The sequence below is a fragment of the Crocuta crocuta genome, unplaced genomic scaffold (assembly GCF_008692635.1).
Source record: "Crocuta crocuta isolate KB4526 unplaced genomic scaffold, BGI_CrCroc_1.0 scaffold138, whole genome shotgun sequence".
Taxonomy (NCBI): Eukaryota; Metazoa; Chordata; class Mammalia; order Carnivora; family Hyaenidae; genus Crocuta; species Crocuta crocuta.
This window is the reverse complement of record NW_027532585.1, coordinates 1-17668: the sequence shown is the minus strand read 5'-3', so window position 1 is coordinate 17668 and position 17668 is coordinate 1. Positions and strand designations below refer to the sequence as shown.

At 49.6% G+C, this 17668-nt stretch overlaps 1 protein-coding gene across 1 annotated transcript; it reads left to right on the top strand.

The window, feature by feature from the left end:
* Positions 1–2111: 2111 nt before the first annotated feature.
* Positions 2112–17513, top strand: LOC144244260 (scavenger receptor cysteine-rich domain-containing protein DMBT1-like; the record flags this gene model as incomplete). Its single annotated transcript, XM_077779518.1, is given in 8 exon segments — positions 2112–2451; positions 7575–7631; positions 9216–9539; positions 12010–12333; positions 13120–13149; positions 13742–13768; positions 16369–16692; positions 17484–17513. Coding segments are annotated over 8 exon segments (1456 nt in total), but the record flags the coding sequence as incomplete, so codon positions are not given.
* Positions 17514–17668: the final 155 nt, after the last annotated feature.

The following is a 17668-nucleotide window of genomic DNA, read 5'->3' as shown; positions in this document are numbered from 1 at the left end:
GACTACAGACTATGGTAAGGCCGTTTTTCTTTACTTGTCTTCCTGGGGTTTTGCTCACTGGCTGAGCCAGCCAGTTCCGCTCCTGCTGCTGCCTGCTGCTGCTGTTGGCTAGTTGAGGCTAAGTGCAGTTTTGGCCACAGGGCAAGTACCTGCCCTTTAGAATGCAGGGATGGAGAGGGAAGGATCAGGGGATGCTGAGACCCTAGGCATGTCCCAGATCCATACTCAGTCCGTCTCATCTATCATTCTTCTTCCCTCTCTCTGCTTCTTGGTCATTCACTGCATGAAATTAGCTTCAGCTTGGTGTCAGGAGAGATAGGCAAAGAAAACTCAGTGCCTCTTCATAGTGATAGTTATCTTGAAGACAGCTAACATCTCCGAAGCACTTTCTATGTACCTTACACAAAATTATTTTCATATACCAAATGAGTTAATGTATAAAAAAATCACTTAAAATACTGCTTGGCACATAATAAGTGCTCGACTAATGCACACAGCAAGTGCTGCTATCATGAAATCTTTCCAACACTTTGAGGTAAGTAGTATTATTACCCCCAAGTTACAGATGAGAAAACTGGGGCACAGTTTGGTCACTTGTTAATAGTTATACGTCTAAGGCCACATGGTGGGGAAGTGTCTTGGCAGAAATTTGAACCCAGAACAGGTGCCTTTACCTCGGTCCACTATTCTTACTAAATCTACGCATGTTTCCTCAGCCTCTGAGCAACTGTGCACACTGCACTGAATTTGACATGCCATCGTCCTTGATGTGCTCACTTAGGACAGTGGAGTCTGCAGTGGGGCTCCTGGCTCTGCTGAGGCCAATACCTGTCTTTTCAGAACCTGCCCTGAGGGTCTAAAAGTGGCCTGTGAGGGGTTGAGGGGAGATTTTTGGTGATTGACAACCAGTAAAGGGAAGATTGAGGTCAGGGAGACTGAGAGACCTTCTGCAGGGACATTCACAGCAGGAAGGGCTGAGGAGGCCTGGAATGCACCTCTAGAATACCCTAGAAGCAGCTCGATTGGCCTTTCCTCTCTCTTTGCCTGATCCCTTCCTTTACGATGACCACAGCAACCACTTGCCTTCTTGCCTTATGTCCCATCCCACCCTCTCTGGTCACTCCCTGATCACGAATTTCTCATAACCACAAACCAACCATTGGAAAGCACATCTTAGACTCAGTTCCTGCTGTCGCGATGTTGGGCTGGTTGCCTCGGACTCTGCTGCCTGTTTTCCTCGCATAGTCAGGGCGGTAGTTCAGCAGGATCATGTCAGGCAGGAACATGGTGCCCATGACGGTGGCACTCAGGCTCTGTCAGGAGGCTCAAAAGGTGCCTTGACACCCACTCTTGGAAGAATGCCATCCAACACTTGACCCTGATCAAGTGGAGAGTATATTGAGGCACTCTGAGCAGGAAAGTGAGTTGAACATTTCCACATTTTATAAAGATAAAACTTGGGACATTCTGGGGAGAGACCGGTCAATCCTGTCAGCAGAAGAGGGGGCCCAGACCAGAGTAAGCACTCCATAAATGCTGTGGAATCCATCAATGGATGGATGAGATAGGGAGGGGCAGAGGGCAGGAAAATCCACTGGCAGGGCCCAGGTTCAGGAGAAGGAAGATCTAGTCTAGCAAAATGGTGGCAAAAATAAAAGGAAAGACAACCCTATTGATACGTTGGATACAAGAGGCACAGAAGAGGGGGAATCAAATAGAGCAGCCAGATTGCCAACACAGTTCACATGGAGCATGGTGACTCCACGATTGAAGCAGACAAAAGAGACCGTGTTGGGTACCAGACAGTGTGGGGTGGGGGGGTATCCAGAAGGTCACTGGGAATATTGGTCTAGAGCTTGGCTGGGCTTGTAAGGGTTGATCGGCACTGGAACAGTGGCTTTGGGGGTCCCTCCTCCTGAAAAGCTCTCAGAGCACATGAGCTCATTCAGGGGGAAGATAGCATGAGAAGAGGGCTAAGACAAGGCATGGCTGAGCAGCAATATATAAGGTGCTGGGGGAGGAAAAACAAAGGTGAAGGAGACAGGGCAGCAGTCAGAGGAGGGAGAACAGGGGGTGCTGGTGAGTGAAAGCCAAGGGGGCAGAGAGAGTGGATGAAGGCTTTCCACTCTTTCAATGCAGGTTTGCCACTGAGGCTGGTGAGCAGTGGTGACCGGTGTCAGGGCCGCGTGGAGGTCCTGTACCAAGGCTATTAGGGCACCGTGTGTGATGACGACTGGGACACCCAGGACGCAGATGTCGTCTGTCGGCAGCTCGGCTGTGGCCTTGCGGTGTCGGCGCCAGGCGGAGCCCGCTTTGGTCAGGGCTCAGGGAACATTCTCTTGGGCTCCGTATACTGCTCAGGATGGGAGCCCTACCTGTCAAGCTGCTCCCACAGCGGGTGGTACAACCATGACTGTGGCCACAGGGAAGACGCCGGAGTTGTGTGCTCAGGTAGAGCTGACCTTGCCTCGGGTGGTCACCTGTGCCACTTGGATGACAGAGGCTCCTGCTGACCTCTACACCACGGCGCATGACCACAGCACTTTGCAGTTTACATGCGTTACTCTAAACCATGTCTTATTTGATGTTAGAGGGCAGGTTCCTTTTCACAGATAAAGAAATGGAGGCTCAGAGAGGGCACGTGACTTGCCTGGAGTCCTAAAGCTGGGAAGTGGTAGAAGTGGTTTCAATCTCAGGCTCCTCCAGAGTTTGCCAATGCAACACCCAGGGGTATCATTCTGACGATCCCTGGCCTGGGATGACCAAATACCTTCCTACGTAGCACTTCCTCCTCCTTTTAAAGTCAGGAGAGAAGGGCTGGGGGTTTCTGGTCCTTAAAACTTAAATCTATACCAAAATCAAACACAGAAGTAACCAGTATATTCTCTTTCTTGGGGATTAGATGACAAGCAAAAGATATTTACACTTGCAGTGGAAGAGAAATTCTCCTTGACTCAACTTAGCAAATGCCAATGCTGAGTTTCTCCTTTGTTCACAGAGTGCTGGTAGGTGTTCAAGCACCAAGTGGTCTTTTAATCCACAAAGAAACTCCGAGGATATCACTCAATGTGTCCCCCAAAGGGGGCTTCCTAGATAAATTATTCATCTTTAGAGTGACCTTTGGTATTTGCTATGTGGACTGGTGTGTGCACATGCCACCGTGTATAGGAAGTGACCCTGATAATCCAACCATCACTTGAGAATGGCTTCCCCCAGAGAGTGTGGGCCTCCAAGCAGTCACTTTGCAATGGTTTGCTTCAGCATTTGAGGGTGCATCTTTGAAAAAACTGCTGTTCTTTGTACTTGGGGCCACCTCGTCAGGAGTATCTCAGCGATCGTGGATATTTGTCATTTAAGGCTGTGGGTAAGCTATAGAAATAGGCAGCTTGTATTGGAAATGTGATCTTGTAAATCAGGTGGGGCTGTTCATCGACTGGGTGATTATTTTGATGGACACAGTGGAGGCAGAGGGGTGGGAGGATGGTGGCGGGAGCAAGGAACATCTCTGGTGGCATTCCAGCATTGAATAAGGACTGAAAAATGACAGAGAGATGAATTCTGTTTTGTGAGGAAGAAATATAGCCTTTCAGCAGTGGGTGGGGTTTCCGGATCTCTGCATGCAGCCCTTATTTCAGAGCTAAGGAAGCACAAGTTCGGCCCTTCTCAAATGAGAGCCAATACTGATTACCTTTTCTTTTCTCTACTCTGTAGCTTCTTTGTCTTCCACGGAGGCATCCCAGGAAACAGCTGTGTCAGAAGGTAACCTTTTTGTATGGGATCTCTATGGGCTCATTACCTCACTGCACCCACAGGGCCATCTCTGATCCAGAAGTGGTGCAAAAGGTGTAAGAGAAAGGGGTGCTCAGCTCCGAAGAGGAACCTGAGAATAAGGCTTCGGGCCTAAATGGATAACCCTTCCATGGACCGTGTCCCTGAGATGGGGGAGGGATTGACATGCATAGGCACTTCCAAGGAGTTCCAAGGTGGAGCTTGGTGTCTTGCCTCCAGGAGGGTCCTGTGGTCCTCACCACTGCCTGCTGATGCCTGGACAGGCTGGGGTGCTAGGTCTTTGGCTGTAGGGCCTGGAGAGGCAAGTGCAAACCTGCTGGGGTAGCATCCTCGCCTGCTTGTGCATTTTCCTGAACCCATATCAGGCGACCTTGGTTCCTTCTCAATATAAAGGAACCGTGTTCCTTCAGCTTATGGGCATCAGAGGTCCCATGCACCCCCCTGGGGACAGCTCTTATGAAAGAGCTGGGAAGTAGTCAATACAGCTTGAGTTCCTGGCCACCTGGGCTTTGGGAAGGAAAGTCATTGACCATAACCCATGGGAAACATTGACCCTAGGACTAGAGAAGGATAGCCTTCACATAAAGGCCCCTGACTAGGAGTCAGCACGGATCAACTGGGAATCTTAATGGTACACATAAGGCATTTCTGTTCCTCAGGCACTATGCTTTCCTGTCCCTAAAGGCCATAGGCTGAACCCTTACTTTACCTCTTTCTCTTCCCTATGATTAAGGACACAGATGTCACCAGAGCTGAGGAGGACACTGGCTTTGTTATAATTTAGCCATGTCTCTTCCAAAGATTCTTATTTGTAGCAGTTATAAGAGGAGAACCTGCTCCTCTCTAGCGTGGTTTCCTCTGAGAACCTGATAAGTTCTCTAGTACAACTAGTCCACTCAAGGGTGCAGGCGAGGGACTTGGGGGCTTAGATATCTATGACACAGGACTGCACATAGGACTTACATAGAGATACTCTTGTCAGGACCTCCAATGTGGGTAGAGGTGGGAGTCACACTTCCTCTAGACCAAAAAGGCCTCATGTAGAAGCCCAGTAGGGAGTTCAGAAACCAAATTAATGCTTTAGTGACAGTGGGTCAAGAGGAGCAATCAGGTCATCTTCTCTTCAGGTCCCAGCACCAAGTAGGCTCTTGCTGGGGCCTTGGACAAGCACCACAGCTCCTGGAAGCTATGTAAAAATCATAGGTTTAAATCTGTAATGTTACGTAATGGGTAAACATCAGAAGCATTTTCACTAAAGCAGAAAACAAGGCCAGAATGGCCTTCACAAACCCTGTCATTTAACACCGTGCAAGAGATACTAGCCAATACAATTAGATAAGAGAAACCAATTAGAAGCATAAGGATTAAAAATTTTATTTTTGCATCTATCTCCTGGAGCCCTGCATGGGTCACATGTGGGATAATCAGAATCAAGTTCCGAAGGTTAATAAAGAGAGATTCCTTCCAAAATAGTCTTTTAGAATGAAAGAGCTTGAGGCTAGACATGTTTGTTTCTTTTTCCAAAGTCACATAGCAAGATGAAATCCAGGTCAGAAATTATGTTTCCTGAGCAGTTTCTACTTTACTTTCAAGTCCTTGATTCTCCTCAGATGGACCTAACTTTACATTTTCTGGGGTTTTTTTTTCCCCTTCCTTGTATAATCTATCTATGCAGCTAGAACTACCGTGGATACTGAGACTACTGGTACAACAGGTAATGAATAATTTTTTTTGGCTCCTTTTTGGTCAGTAATGATGCCAAGTATATACACAGGTTTCACTCTTATTCAGGAAGACTTCTAGGGGGTGGGGTAAGAAAGAGGGTTGTGTGCATTTAGCATAAAGGAAGGTCCCTTGTGACTCAGGGCCCAGCTTGAGTTGGAGCTTCCTTCATTGTCCCTCCCTAGTGGGTGGGGAGGAGTCAGTGGGAATATGAGATCTAGGAGCCTTGGTGCCTTGTGCCAGAGACCAGTGGGATCAGTCTCTGGACTATGGTACCACCTGCTTCATCCCACAAATCTGCACTAGCTTCATCCATTCTAGCCCCACAGACTTGGCTATGGAGCCAGAAGGAGCATGTGCAAAATGCTCTCTAACCCAATCTCAGAGCCCAAGACATATATAAGAACTCACAAGACATCCTGGTGTCATCAGATGAGAATTCTCCTCAGCATGGGATAGTCATGGATATGCTGTCCCAAGAAGTTGAGCTGTGTCCCTGTTTTGCTCAAACGAACAACATGTGGATAGTCTTTAAGCCCTCTCCAGGATACAGACTAAGGTGCATTTACTTCCCCCTGAAGTTCTAGTGGCTTGCATTGGGGAGAGAAGTCGCTGTCCTTTTAACCTGGAAGAATTCTAACTTGTGATACTTTACGAGTCCAGCTTAGTTAAAACTCAGTGACCTTTACCTATTATGAAGCACTCTGAATATAATAGAGTCCTAAGACTTTGTTATTTGTGGCATCATAAAAGAGAAATGTTATACCTTCATTTAGGGCCTGAATTGGGCTTGGTCCTGAGGCTGGTGAGTGGCGGTGACTGGTGTCAGGGCCACATGGAGGTCCTGTACTGAGGCTCCTGGGCACCGTGTGTGATGATAACTGGGACACCAATGATGGCAATGTGGTCTGTAGGCAGCTGAGCTGTGGCTGGTCCACGTTGGCCCCAGGAGATGCTAGGTTTGGTCAAGGCTCAGGGCCAATTGTCCTGGACAATGTGCGCTGCTCAGAGCATGAGTCCTACCAGTGGAGCTACCCTTACAATGTCTGGTACTCATACAGCTGTGGCCATACTCCTTATGGACGCTGGTGTCATCTGTTCAGGTGGAAAGCAAATATCCCTGACTGTCTCTCTGAAGTGGTCTTTGATGGGAACAAGCACACTACATACTACAAGGCCCACATCTAGCCCCCTCTGAGATATCCTGTACCTCCTAAGGTTTCCTGGAGACAGAAGGCTACTGATGTATACTGAAAAAGAAAGGGTAGGGTGTGTTATTCTCCCCTATTAGGCCAACAGAAAAGAACCAATATTACTTTGCAGCAGCAATGGTTTGGTTGGTGAAAGGAACCATCCACTCTTCAGTAGAAAGAAAAAAAGAGCCCCTATTCCTTCGCAGTAGGATCATTACCCAGTACACCACCAATTTCCCAGAACCCTCCTTCTCAAGGCACAGATCTCGGGAATGTGGTTGGAAAATGCACCGTTGCTCCTCCATTGTCATATTATATTGGGTCATCAATGAAGCAAACTCGGAGAACAGGATTGCAGTCTACATTGTGAATTTAGGCAGGCAGTGAATAGCAGCTGGAAGTGGGGAAGGTGCAGGGAATAGCGGCTCAGGAGTACATAGAATGCTGAAGAACTACCTATGACTAAGGGGCCTCAGCTTCACCCCTGCATAAAGCCCAAGAAACCTGGTAAAGATGGAGAGCACTGCACCTGGGCTGGTGGAATTGGAGTCTTCCTAGAATAACTGCCCAGATGCATTCTTGCTGTTCCCACACTGAGTGAACGCAATGATCTGGGGGGCCTGTTGCAGGCAGGGTGGTGGCCTTCTGCTTGCTGGAAGGCAAGCTCTCAGACCTAGCAAGGCAGGCAATGGCAATGGGACATATGGTGGAGCTCCCAGAGGACAGAGAGATTCATGGCAGACCCTGGCTCTGTCTACTCAAGGGCATATGAAGGCATCAGCTCTGGATGCATAGTCTGATAGTCTTCCAGTTTTGATCCATTTAGGGCACCGGTCGCTTTGTGTCTAACCTCAAATTTCTTTCTCACAGCTGCTCAGTCCCAGTCCACAATACAGCAAGGTGAGTCCTTGTACCCTACTTGGAATGGTACTTTTCTTCATTCCCATCAATCCCTCTTCTTCCAGCTCTGGAAGAACCACTGTTATTTGCAGAACCTATGTACACCTTTAGTTCTCTCATGTCATGGGATCCCCAACAGATGGTTCTTAACCAGACCTGGGATCCTAAAGTCTCATATGTCCATCAATCCATGAGGTTTCATCTAGTGCTTTCAAGCTGTCGCAGGAGACAGCTGCCTGCAGGTTCAGGGAACTGGCCTTGTGTTATATGAATTTCAGCTGTAAGGCAATCTTGGCTGACATGCCGAGTGGGAGAATGGATGCAGATGACCAATAACCTCCTCTGTAAGGGACCTTAGAGCAGGCTAGATTCCCTTCATCGCTCACTGCTTTCAACACCCTCAGATTCGTCAGGGTCACATGTGTATCCAAAGTGGCAGAGACAGTGCCCAGGGAATGGGAGTGTAATAAGTGATGGCAACATTCAGGTAATAGGATACTTGACTGGTTTCAACTCAACCCCCCATGCTCTTGACTCTTTCTGCCCAAACTTCAGAGCGTGGGAAACTGCTCAGACTACACGCCTCAGAGCAGAGAGGTGGCAAAGGCTTTCTAAGGGAGAAAGAACGTGCTAGGCTTAGAGATGGATGTGGACAGAAAGGTTGTGCTCTTGCATGACCTTCATCCCAAGAAAGCTGGCTGAGCAGGAGGCTTGTGTAGCACAAATAGAGCAAGGTGGCAGTCTGCAATGTGCAGTTGTCAGTGGCCTGCCAAAAACTCTTTTAAAAGACTGCTTTCCATGATGTCTAATTCTGGCCTTTCCCTTTGTCATCCCTTCCAGGCACCTGGCTCCCTGACTCCTCATCTGTAACACCAACAATAGGTAAACAACTCCCCCCCCTTGACTCATTCTTCTTCTAGATAAACTCTGGATTTGGAAGTGACAGGAGCAGTCGCAGTGTGTGCCCTTCATTATCTGTCCCTGTGTGTGTGTGTTTGGTGATAGAAAGAGCAGTCTCTCAGATCCTAGGTCTGATCTTAAAGGGGCTGGCCACCTGACTAAGGGGAATCATGGGCTGAAATTCAGTAAAGATGTTCCTGCGGGAGGTTAATGTAATCCTTGGAGCCCTCAGTAGTTCTGCTGGGACTTTGCTCATGGCTCCCAGGACATGGAGTGTAGCCTCAGGAAGAGGGGGCTACATGCTGGTACTGCTCCTTTCTTGCCAAGTTGCCATCATGTCCTGGGACTTTGCCAGAAACCAGCCAGGGCTTCCCAGAAGCCAACAAGCTACCCAAAAGAGCAGTATTCTTGGACTGCAACTGGTAGCTATGGGGCTCCATCCTGAGCATGCCCAGTGTGGTTTGGGGTTGTCTTTCTACTCACCTCAATTGAATCATAAGGTGCTTCTCTGCATCAGAGCATCCTTAGGCACAGGATGTATAGGATGTTTCCACTATTTCCCTGTGATGAAGATTAAACTCTGGGCATGTTCAAAGGTGAATGGTGCCCAGGGAACTTCAGCCACGAGCAAGCCCCTGGAGCTATAATAGGCCTTAAGCCTGTGACCAGAAGATAGACATGGACAGCAAGTCTTGTTCTTTGTCCTTCTAGGGGATGAGACAGGTTTGGCCCTGAGGCTGGTGAATGGAAGTGACCAGTGTCAAGGCCGCGTGGAGGTCCTGTACCAAGGCTCTTGGGGCACCGTGTGTGATGACGACTGGGACACCAATGACGCCAACGTGGTGTGCAGGCAGCTGGGCTGTGGCTGGGCCATGTCGGCCCCAGGAAGTGCCCGGTTTGGTCAGGGCTACGGGCCCATTTTCCTTGACAACGTGCGCTGCTCTGGGCATGAGTCTAACCTATGGCGCTGCCCCCACAACGGCTGGAAGTCGCACAACTGTGGCCACGGGGAGGACGCCAGTGTCATCTGCTCAGGTGAGCCTCCCATTATTTAGTGTTCGGTTTTGGGGGTAACAGTAGGGAAGAGAGTGTTCACATTCTGATTGGCTCATTTGAAAGTATTTATAACATCCCTGTCTTCCTCAAGTCTCCTGTTATCTCCACTAAAATCAGTGTCAGTTTCTGTCAAGCATCCAGGTGTGAAGATGGTAAATTACGACAGGTGTCAAATTGCCAGGTCCCGAGAGCTGTTACTGGCCTCCTGTCGGTGCAGCGGGCGCCAAAAGATCTGCCTACTGAATGGAGGTGTCTCAGGGATCCCATGGCGAGGATTGTAGACCAGTATGTGTGTGCCCACTGCTGCCCGATTGAGGTCCTGAGTCCCCGGCTGCATTTCCCACCTGGGAGGTGTGATGCCTGGTCCTTAGAGAGGGCGACCAGTGTGAAGGGTGGCTGCCTCTACAAGGACAATGAGGAAAACCTCGTCCTGACCCACAGATAGGCCTGGAAGGTCAGCCATGGCATTTTGGTGGGAGTCGGACTCCTTTCTGCTGTATTTAGTAGGAAAGGTGGTTTGTGCAACAAAGACTTTGGGCAAGCAATTTCTTGCCCCCAAACTGCTCTTCTCTTTCAGACCTTTGTTCTCTCCCCAGTACTATGTGCTGAATGCTGCCCACAGTTTCCCAGCCCAGCCACAGAACCCTGCCTCTCCCCGGGGTGTCAGGTGATGTCAAGCTCTGCCCTAGAGCTGGCCTGTGATTTGGGGTCCATTTCTGTGCTGACAGTGCAGTGTCCATGGGGCAACTGCGATGGCCTGGATTGCCCCTAAAGCCTGGTAGCTCGTGTTCCATAGGGTCTGCGCTCCTGCTTCTTTCAATCCTGCAGTAGGACTGGGATTATGGGCTGTGTGAGTCAGGACTGTAGAAACTGGCCAAATAGTTCTTGCTTTCTGCTCTTTCAGTCTCTGGGCTTCACCACTACCACACTATTTACCATTTTAAGGTATAGGGTCCAGAGTGTTTAGTATACTCACAAGTGGTGCAACCATAACAATGTCTACTCCAGAATCTTCATTTCCCCAGTGAAAATTCCAAACCCTTACCATTCAGACCCATTCCCATTTCTCTCTGGTCATCAGCTGTCTGCCTTCGCTCAATATAGATTTATTCATTCTGGACATTTCCTATGAATGGATTCAATGTCCATGTGGCCTTTGGTGATGGCTTCTCTCAGGCAGCCAGTCTTACTCAGGTTCCCCATGATGGCACATGTGCACATGGACACAGCAACACTTCCCTTTTATCTTTTTTCTCCATTCATCTGTTGAAGGCCGTGTTGATTATTTTTACCTTTGACTAATCTGAATAGCAAATCCATTTCTTATGTGTACAATTTTGTTGTTTCAATGGCTATTACTAAATCTTCTGGGCATAGTGGAAAGTTTGGGTCAAATGAGGAATTATGTTTCATTTTTGTGGAATCACTGGACTGTTTGTTACTGCAGCCACACTGCTTTTGGGGGCCAAGAGCAAGCAGTACCTGAAGTTCTTTCTCTACATTCTCAATAGCACTTCCTCTTCTATATCTTTCATTTTAATCATCTTAGTAGGCATTGTTCCTCTCTCTCTCCCTCTGTGTATGTGTGTGTGTGTGTGTGTGTCTGTGTGTCTGTGTGTCTGTGTGTGTGTGTGTGTGTTTGTGCGTGTGGTCATGATTTTATACATGCCTGAAAAAATGAGAACTAGTCAATGGTCATGCCCTAGCCCAGTTCACAGGGTACAAAGGGCTAGGTCCATGTGAGACAAGCCCTCCTGATTTCTGGTCTGGTGCTGTTTGTGGCAAATGACCGTCCTCTGGGCAGGCCTGATGCTACATTGTTTTGTTGCTTTTGTGCCCCTCACTGGCCAGGGGAGCTCTAAACAGTCACCTCTAAGAATCCGTGGTAGTTACTCCCACCCACTGTCATGATATTCATAGGGTTCATGGACTTTAAGATTCAACACAAACTTTGGTCGTGAGGGTACCTGAATCACTGGTCAACAGTTAAGGAACTTTCAGAAGAAGCCTCAGGGCCAGAGGTCGGGTCCACACTATAGGACAGTCAGGTGACGGTAGACATGCCCAGTGCTAGGTCCTAGGACATGTACTCAGTAGCGACTGGGTAGGATCTCTGGGTTTGCAGTAGGTGCTTGTTTGCTTGCAGAGGTCCTAGGTCATGACTCTGGCTTTCACCATCTCCCCTATATCCCATGACCTTGTTAACAACTGAAATGCCGACAATGTGGGTAACCAATCAGTGAACATACATAAGTCATCTGACACTTAGGGCACCTAAAGTAGTCCCTGGAGAATGAATAATGGTGACCGAGCTTAAGAGAGTTTTGTACTGTGTAGCCTTAACCTGACCCCAATAGCATGGTCCCTGTAGTAATTCTAAACCACTCAGACATGAGTAAACACTTTGTACCTTAACAAAATGGAAGATAATTATCCTGTCTCCTGCTAGGGACCGAGGCAGGTTTGTCCCTGAGGCTGGTGAATGGAGGTGACCAGTGTCAAGGCCGCGTGGAGGTCCTGTACCAAGGCTCCTGGGGCACCGTGTGTGACGACGGCTGGGACCTCAATGACGCCAACGTGGTGTGCAGGCAGCTGGGCTGTGGCTGGGCGACATCGGCCCCAGGAAGTGCCCGGTTTGGTCAGGGCTACGGTCCCATCGTGCTGGACGACGTGAGCTGCTCCGGACAAGAGTCCTTCCTGTGGCACTGCCCCCACCGTGGCTGGAACTCGCACAACTGTGGCCACAGTGAGGACGCCAGTGTCATCTGCTCCGGTGAGCCTCTCGGTGTTCGGTGTTTCTCTTGGTGGAGGATCGGGAGTCCTCATATTCTGCTCAGCTCGTTGCAGCCTACTTAGATCATTCCTTTCTTCCTCAAGTTCCTGAACCCCCAGACATAATCAGTGTCAGTTTCTGTGAGGCTGCCAGGTGTGGAGATGGTAAATGAGGACAGGTGCCAAACTGCCAGGCCATGAAGCCGTTACTGGCCTCCTGCCACAGTGCAGCTGGCGCCGAACGATCCGCCTGCTGAATGGAGGTGTCTCTAGGATCCCAGGGCACGGATTGCAATAGTATGTGTGTGCCTACTGCCGCCCATTTGGGGTCCTGAGTCCCCGAATGCATCTGCCAACTGGGAGGTGTGATGCCCAGTCTTTACAAGGGTGTCTGGTGCAAACGGTGGCTGCCTCTGCAATGACTGCCAGGAAAACCTCGTCATGACCCATGGGTAGGCCTGGAAGGTCAGCCGTGGCATTTTAGTGGGAGCCGGACTCCTGGTCTTGCTATCATAGAGCAGCTGGAAACTCATGGCAGGCGATAGGTTTGGAGACAACTCGGTCACCACTCGTAGACATGGAGCCAGTCACATTGACATGGGAAATCATGTCCTTGGTCTGCCTGGCTCTTTCAAGAGGGGCATCCTCCAGGGTGTGGCTGTCACATGCCCCACCGTCTATAGCTGGGGACTAGCATCGATGGGATCTGACCTGCTCAGAGCCCTCCCCTCTGCGGCCCTTTACGCCAGCTCTGTGAAGTGTCTCATATGCTCTTGTCTCTTCCCAGCTTCCCAGGCCCAGTCCACGATCCGACCAGGTGAGTTCTGTTGCCTCTTGACTCCTGAGCATCTCTCTCCTCTTCTCACCCATCCTCGGCCCCAAACCTTAGTTCTCTAGGGGACTCTGGAGTGTTTCTCTCTCCTGGATCCCCCCGATCTCTCTCAAGAATGTGGAGAGTTTCAGTGGAGCCCACAACACACTGATTGCCCTTTCTGGCTCCTTGAAATAGAGGACTCGGGGTACACAGTCCTCACTGCGACTCAGGGAACAGACAAGACTCTCTGGGCAGCACTTCTGCTTGATTGCAGTGTCTGCACCAGATGCTCCATGTCTGGGAAGATAAAGATTTGTCATGTCTCATCCCCACATGGTGCCGAAGTGATGCATTTCCAAACCACACTGTCATCACAGCATGGCACTGCCTCTTGCAGCTTGCCCCACCTTGTTGCCATCATGGTGGACATGGTGGAGAGATATTGACTCATGGCAGGCTCACAACAGAGACCCCTTTCTTCTCTAGCCAGCAGACCACCTCAGATCCCACTATGTTGGGTCCCACCTAAGACTCACATGAGCCAACCTTGATTCACTCCCCTTCCTTTCTAATTCAGCTTTGTTTTCTTCTCTAGATTGGTGGCATACAACTCCTTCCTACGGTAAGCATCCTAGGATCCTGCCAACATGTTATGTTCAACACCTAACTAACCGGCCTGGGTGAAGTTTCTAAATGTGGGCTCAGCTTCTCTCCTAACCACCATTTTCAGAGTGCGGTGTTGTGTTTGCCCACAAGAATTGTGATTTCCCGGCACCTACCACTTGGGAGATCTACTCGTCAGGATGCTTTTGTTTGCAAGTGACAGAAACCTGGCTCAACCTCTCTTACGTGAGGAGAGAGTCAGAGTCTCCCATAATGAGGACGTTAGTGGTGGGTTTAACTTCAGGAGCAACAGCATGGAAAAGTTCCAAGACTCCATCCTCACAGTGTTTTTCTTACCACAGTTTTCTTTTATGTGCCTGGGCTTCACTCTTGCTGTGTTTGTGCCTGGGGGCACAGATGCCAGTGCCAGTCTGTATGCCACCAGGAGAATCACTGTATTTGTCCCCCTCTGCCCCCCTGTGTCTGGCTGACATGTCTTGGTGGGGCTCTGCTACCTGCTTGGGAAGAGATGAGTCACCAGAACCATGTGCATGTGCTCTGATTGCCTGCTCAGGGTCCCAGGCCCACCTCCCCATTCGTCAGGAGAGAAGGAGAAGATGCGACCCAAGGGTTTGCTTGAAACTCATGGACAGAAGGCCTGTCTGCTTTTTTAGTAGGAAGGGTGGTTAGAGCACCAAAGACTTTGGGCAAGCAATTTCTTGCCCCCAAACTGCTCTTCTCTTTCAGACCTTTGTTCTCTCCCCAGTACTATGTGCTGAATGCTGCCCACAGTTTCCCAGCCCAGCCACAGAACCCTGCCTCTCCCCGGGGTGTCAGGTGATGTCAAGCTCTGCCCTAGAGCTGGCCTGTGATTTGGGGTCCATTTCTGTGCTGACAGTGCAGTGTCCATGGGGCAACTGCGATGGCCTGGATTGCCCCTAAAGCCTGGTAGCTCGTGTTCCATAGGGTCTGCGCTCCTGCTTCTTTCAATCCTGCAGTAGGACTGGGATTATGGGCTGTGTGAGTCAGGACTGTAGAAACTGGCCAAATAGTTCTTGCTTTCTGCTCTTTCAGTCTCTGGGCTTCACCACTACCACACTATTTACCATTTTAAGGTATAGGGTCCAGAGTGTTTAGTATACTCACAAGTGGTGCAACCATAACAATGTCTACTCCAGAATCTTCATTTCCCCAGTGAAAATTCCAAACCCTTACCATTCAGACCCATTCCCATTTCTCTCTGGTCATCAGCTGTCTGCCTTCGCTCAATATAGATTTATTCATTCTGGACATTTCCTATGAATGGATTCAATGTCCATGTGGCCTTTGGTGATGGCTTCTCTCAGGCAGCCAGTCTTACTCAGGTTCCCCATGATGGCACATGTGCACATGGACACAGCAACACTTCCCTTTTATCTTTTTTCTCCATTCATCTGTTGAAGGCCGTGTTGATTATTTTTACCTTTGACTAATCTGAATAGCAAATCCATTTCTTATGTGTACAATTTTGTTGTTTCAATGGCTATTACTAAATCTTCTGGGCATAGTGGAAAGTTTGGGTCAAATGAGGAATTATGTTTCATTTTTGTGGAATCACTGGACTGTTTGTTACTGCAGCCACACTGCTTTTGGGGGCCAAGAGCAAGCAGTACCTGAAGTTCTTTCTCTACATTCTCAATAGCACTTCCTCTTCTATATCTTTCATTTTAATCATCTTAGTAGGCATTGTTCCTCTCTCTCTCCCTCTGTGTATGTGTGTGTGTGTGTGTGTGTCTGTGTGTCTGTGTGTCTGTGTGTGTGTGTGTGTGTTTGTGCGTGTGGTCATGATTTTATACATGCCTGAAAAAATGAGAACTAGTCAATGGTCATGCCCTAGCCCAGTTCACAGGGTACAAAGGGCTAGGTCCATGTGAGACAAGCCCTCCTGATTTCTGGTCTGGTGCTGTTTGTGGCAAATGACCGTCCTCTGGGCAGGCCTGATGCTACATTGTTTTGTTGCTTTTGTGCCCCTCACTGGCCAGGGGAGCTCTAAACAGTCACCTCTAAGAATCCGTGGTAGTTACTCCCACCCACTGTCATGATATTCATAGGGTTCATGGACTTTAAGATTCAACACAAACTTTGGTCGTGAGGGTACCTGAATCACTGGTCAACAGTTAAGGAACTTTCAGAAGAAGCCTCAGGGCCAGAGGTCGGGTCCACACTATAGGACAGTCAGGTGACGGTAGACATGCCCAGTGCTAGGTCCTAGGACATGTACTCAGTAGCGACTGGGTAGGATCTCTGGGTTTGCAGTAGGTGCTTGTTTGCTTGCAGAGGTCCTAGGTCATGACTCTGGCTTTCACCATCTCCCCTATATCCCATGACCTTGTTAACAACTGAAATGCCGACAATGTGGGTAAACCATCAGTGAACATACATAAGTCATCTGACACTTAGGGCACCTAAAGTAGTCCCTGGAGAATGAATAATGGTGACCGAGCTTAAGAGAGTTTTGTACTGTGTAGCCTTAACCTGACCCCAATAGCATGGTCCCTGTAGTAATTTTAAACCACTCAGACATGAGTAAACACTTTGTACCTTAACAAAATGGAAGATAATTATCCTGTCTCCTGCTAGGGACCGAGGCAGGTTTGTCCCTGAGGCTGGTGAATGGAGGTGACCAGTGTCAAGGCCGCGTGGAGGTCCTGTACCAAGGCTCCTGGGGCACCGTGTGTGACGACGGCTGGGACCTCAATGACGCCAACGTGGTGTGCAGGCAGCTGGGCTGTGGCTGGGCGACATCGGCCCCAGGAAGTGCCCGGTTTGGTCAGGGCTACGGTCCCATCGTGCTGGACGACGTGAGCTGCTCCGGACAAGAGTCCTTCCTGTGGCACTGCCCCCACAGTGGCTGGAACTTGCACAACTGTGGCCACAGTGAGGACGCCAGTGTCATCTGCTCCGGTGAGCCTCTCGGTGTTCGGTGTTTCTCTTGGTGGAGGGTCGAGAGTCTTCATATTCTGATCAGCTCGTTGCAGGCTACTTATATCATCCCTGTCTTCCTCAAGTCTCCTGAACCCCCCGACATAATCAGTGTCAGTTTCTGTGAGGCTGCCAGGTGTGGAGATGGTAAATGAGGACAGGTGCCAAACTGCCAGGCCATGAAGCCGTTACTGGCCTCCTGCCACAGTGCAGCTGGCGCCGAACCATCTGCCTACTGAATGGAGATGTCTCAGGGATCACATGGGGTGGATTGCAGACCAGTATGTGTGTGCCCACTGCTGCCCGATTGGGGTCCTGAGTCCCCGACTACATCTGCCAACTGGGAGGTGTGATGCTCAGTCATTACAAGGGTGTCTATTGCAAAGAGTGGCTGCCTCTGCAATGACTGCCAGGAAAACCTCGTCATGACCCATGGGTAGGCCTGGAAGGTCAGCCGTGGCATTTTAGTGGGAGCTGGACTCCTTGATCTTGCTGCCTTAGTGAGCAGCTGGAAACTCAAGGCAGGCGATTGGTTTTGTGACAACTCGGTCACCACTTATACACATGGAGCCTGTCACATTAACATGTGAATCATGTCCTTGGTCTGCCTGCCTCTTTCAAGAGGGGCATCCTCCAGGGTGTGGCTGTCACATGCCCCACCGTCTATAGCTGGGGACTAGCATCGATGGGATCTGACCTGCTCAGAGCCCTCCCCTCTGCGGCCCTTTACGCCAGCTCTGTGAAGTGTCTCATATGCTCTTGTCTCTTCCCAGCTTCCCAGGCCCAGTCCACGATCCGACCAGGTGAGTTCTGTTGCCTCTTGACTCCTGAGCATCTCTCTCCTCTTCTCACCCATCCTCGGCCCCAAACCTTAGTTCTCTAGGGGACTCTGGAGTATTTCTCTCTCCTGGATCCCCCGATCTCTCTCAAGAATGTGGAGAGTTCCAGTGGAGCCCAC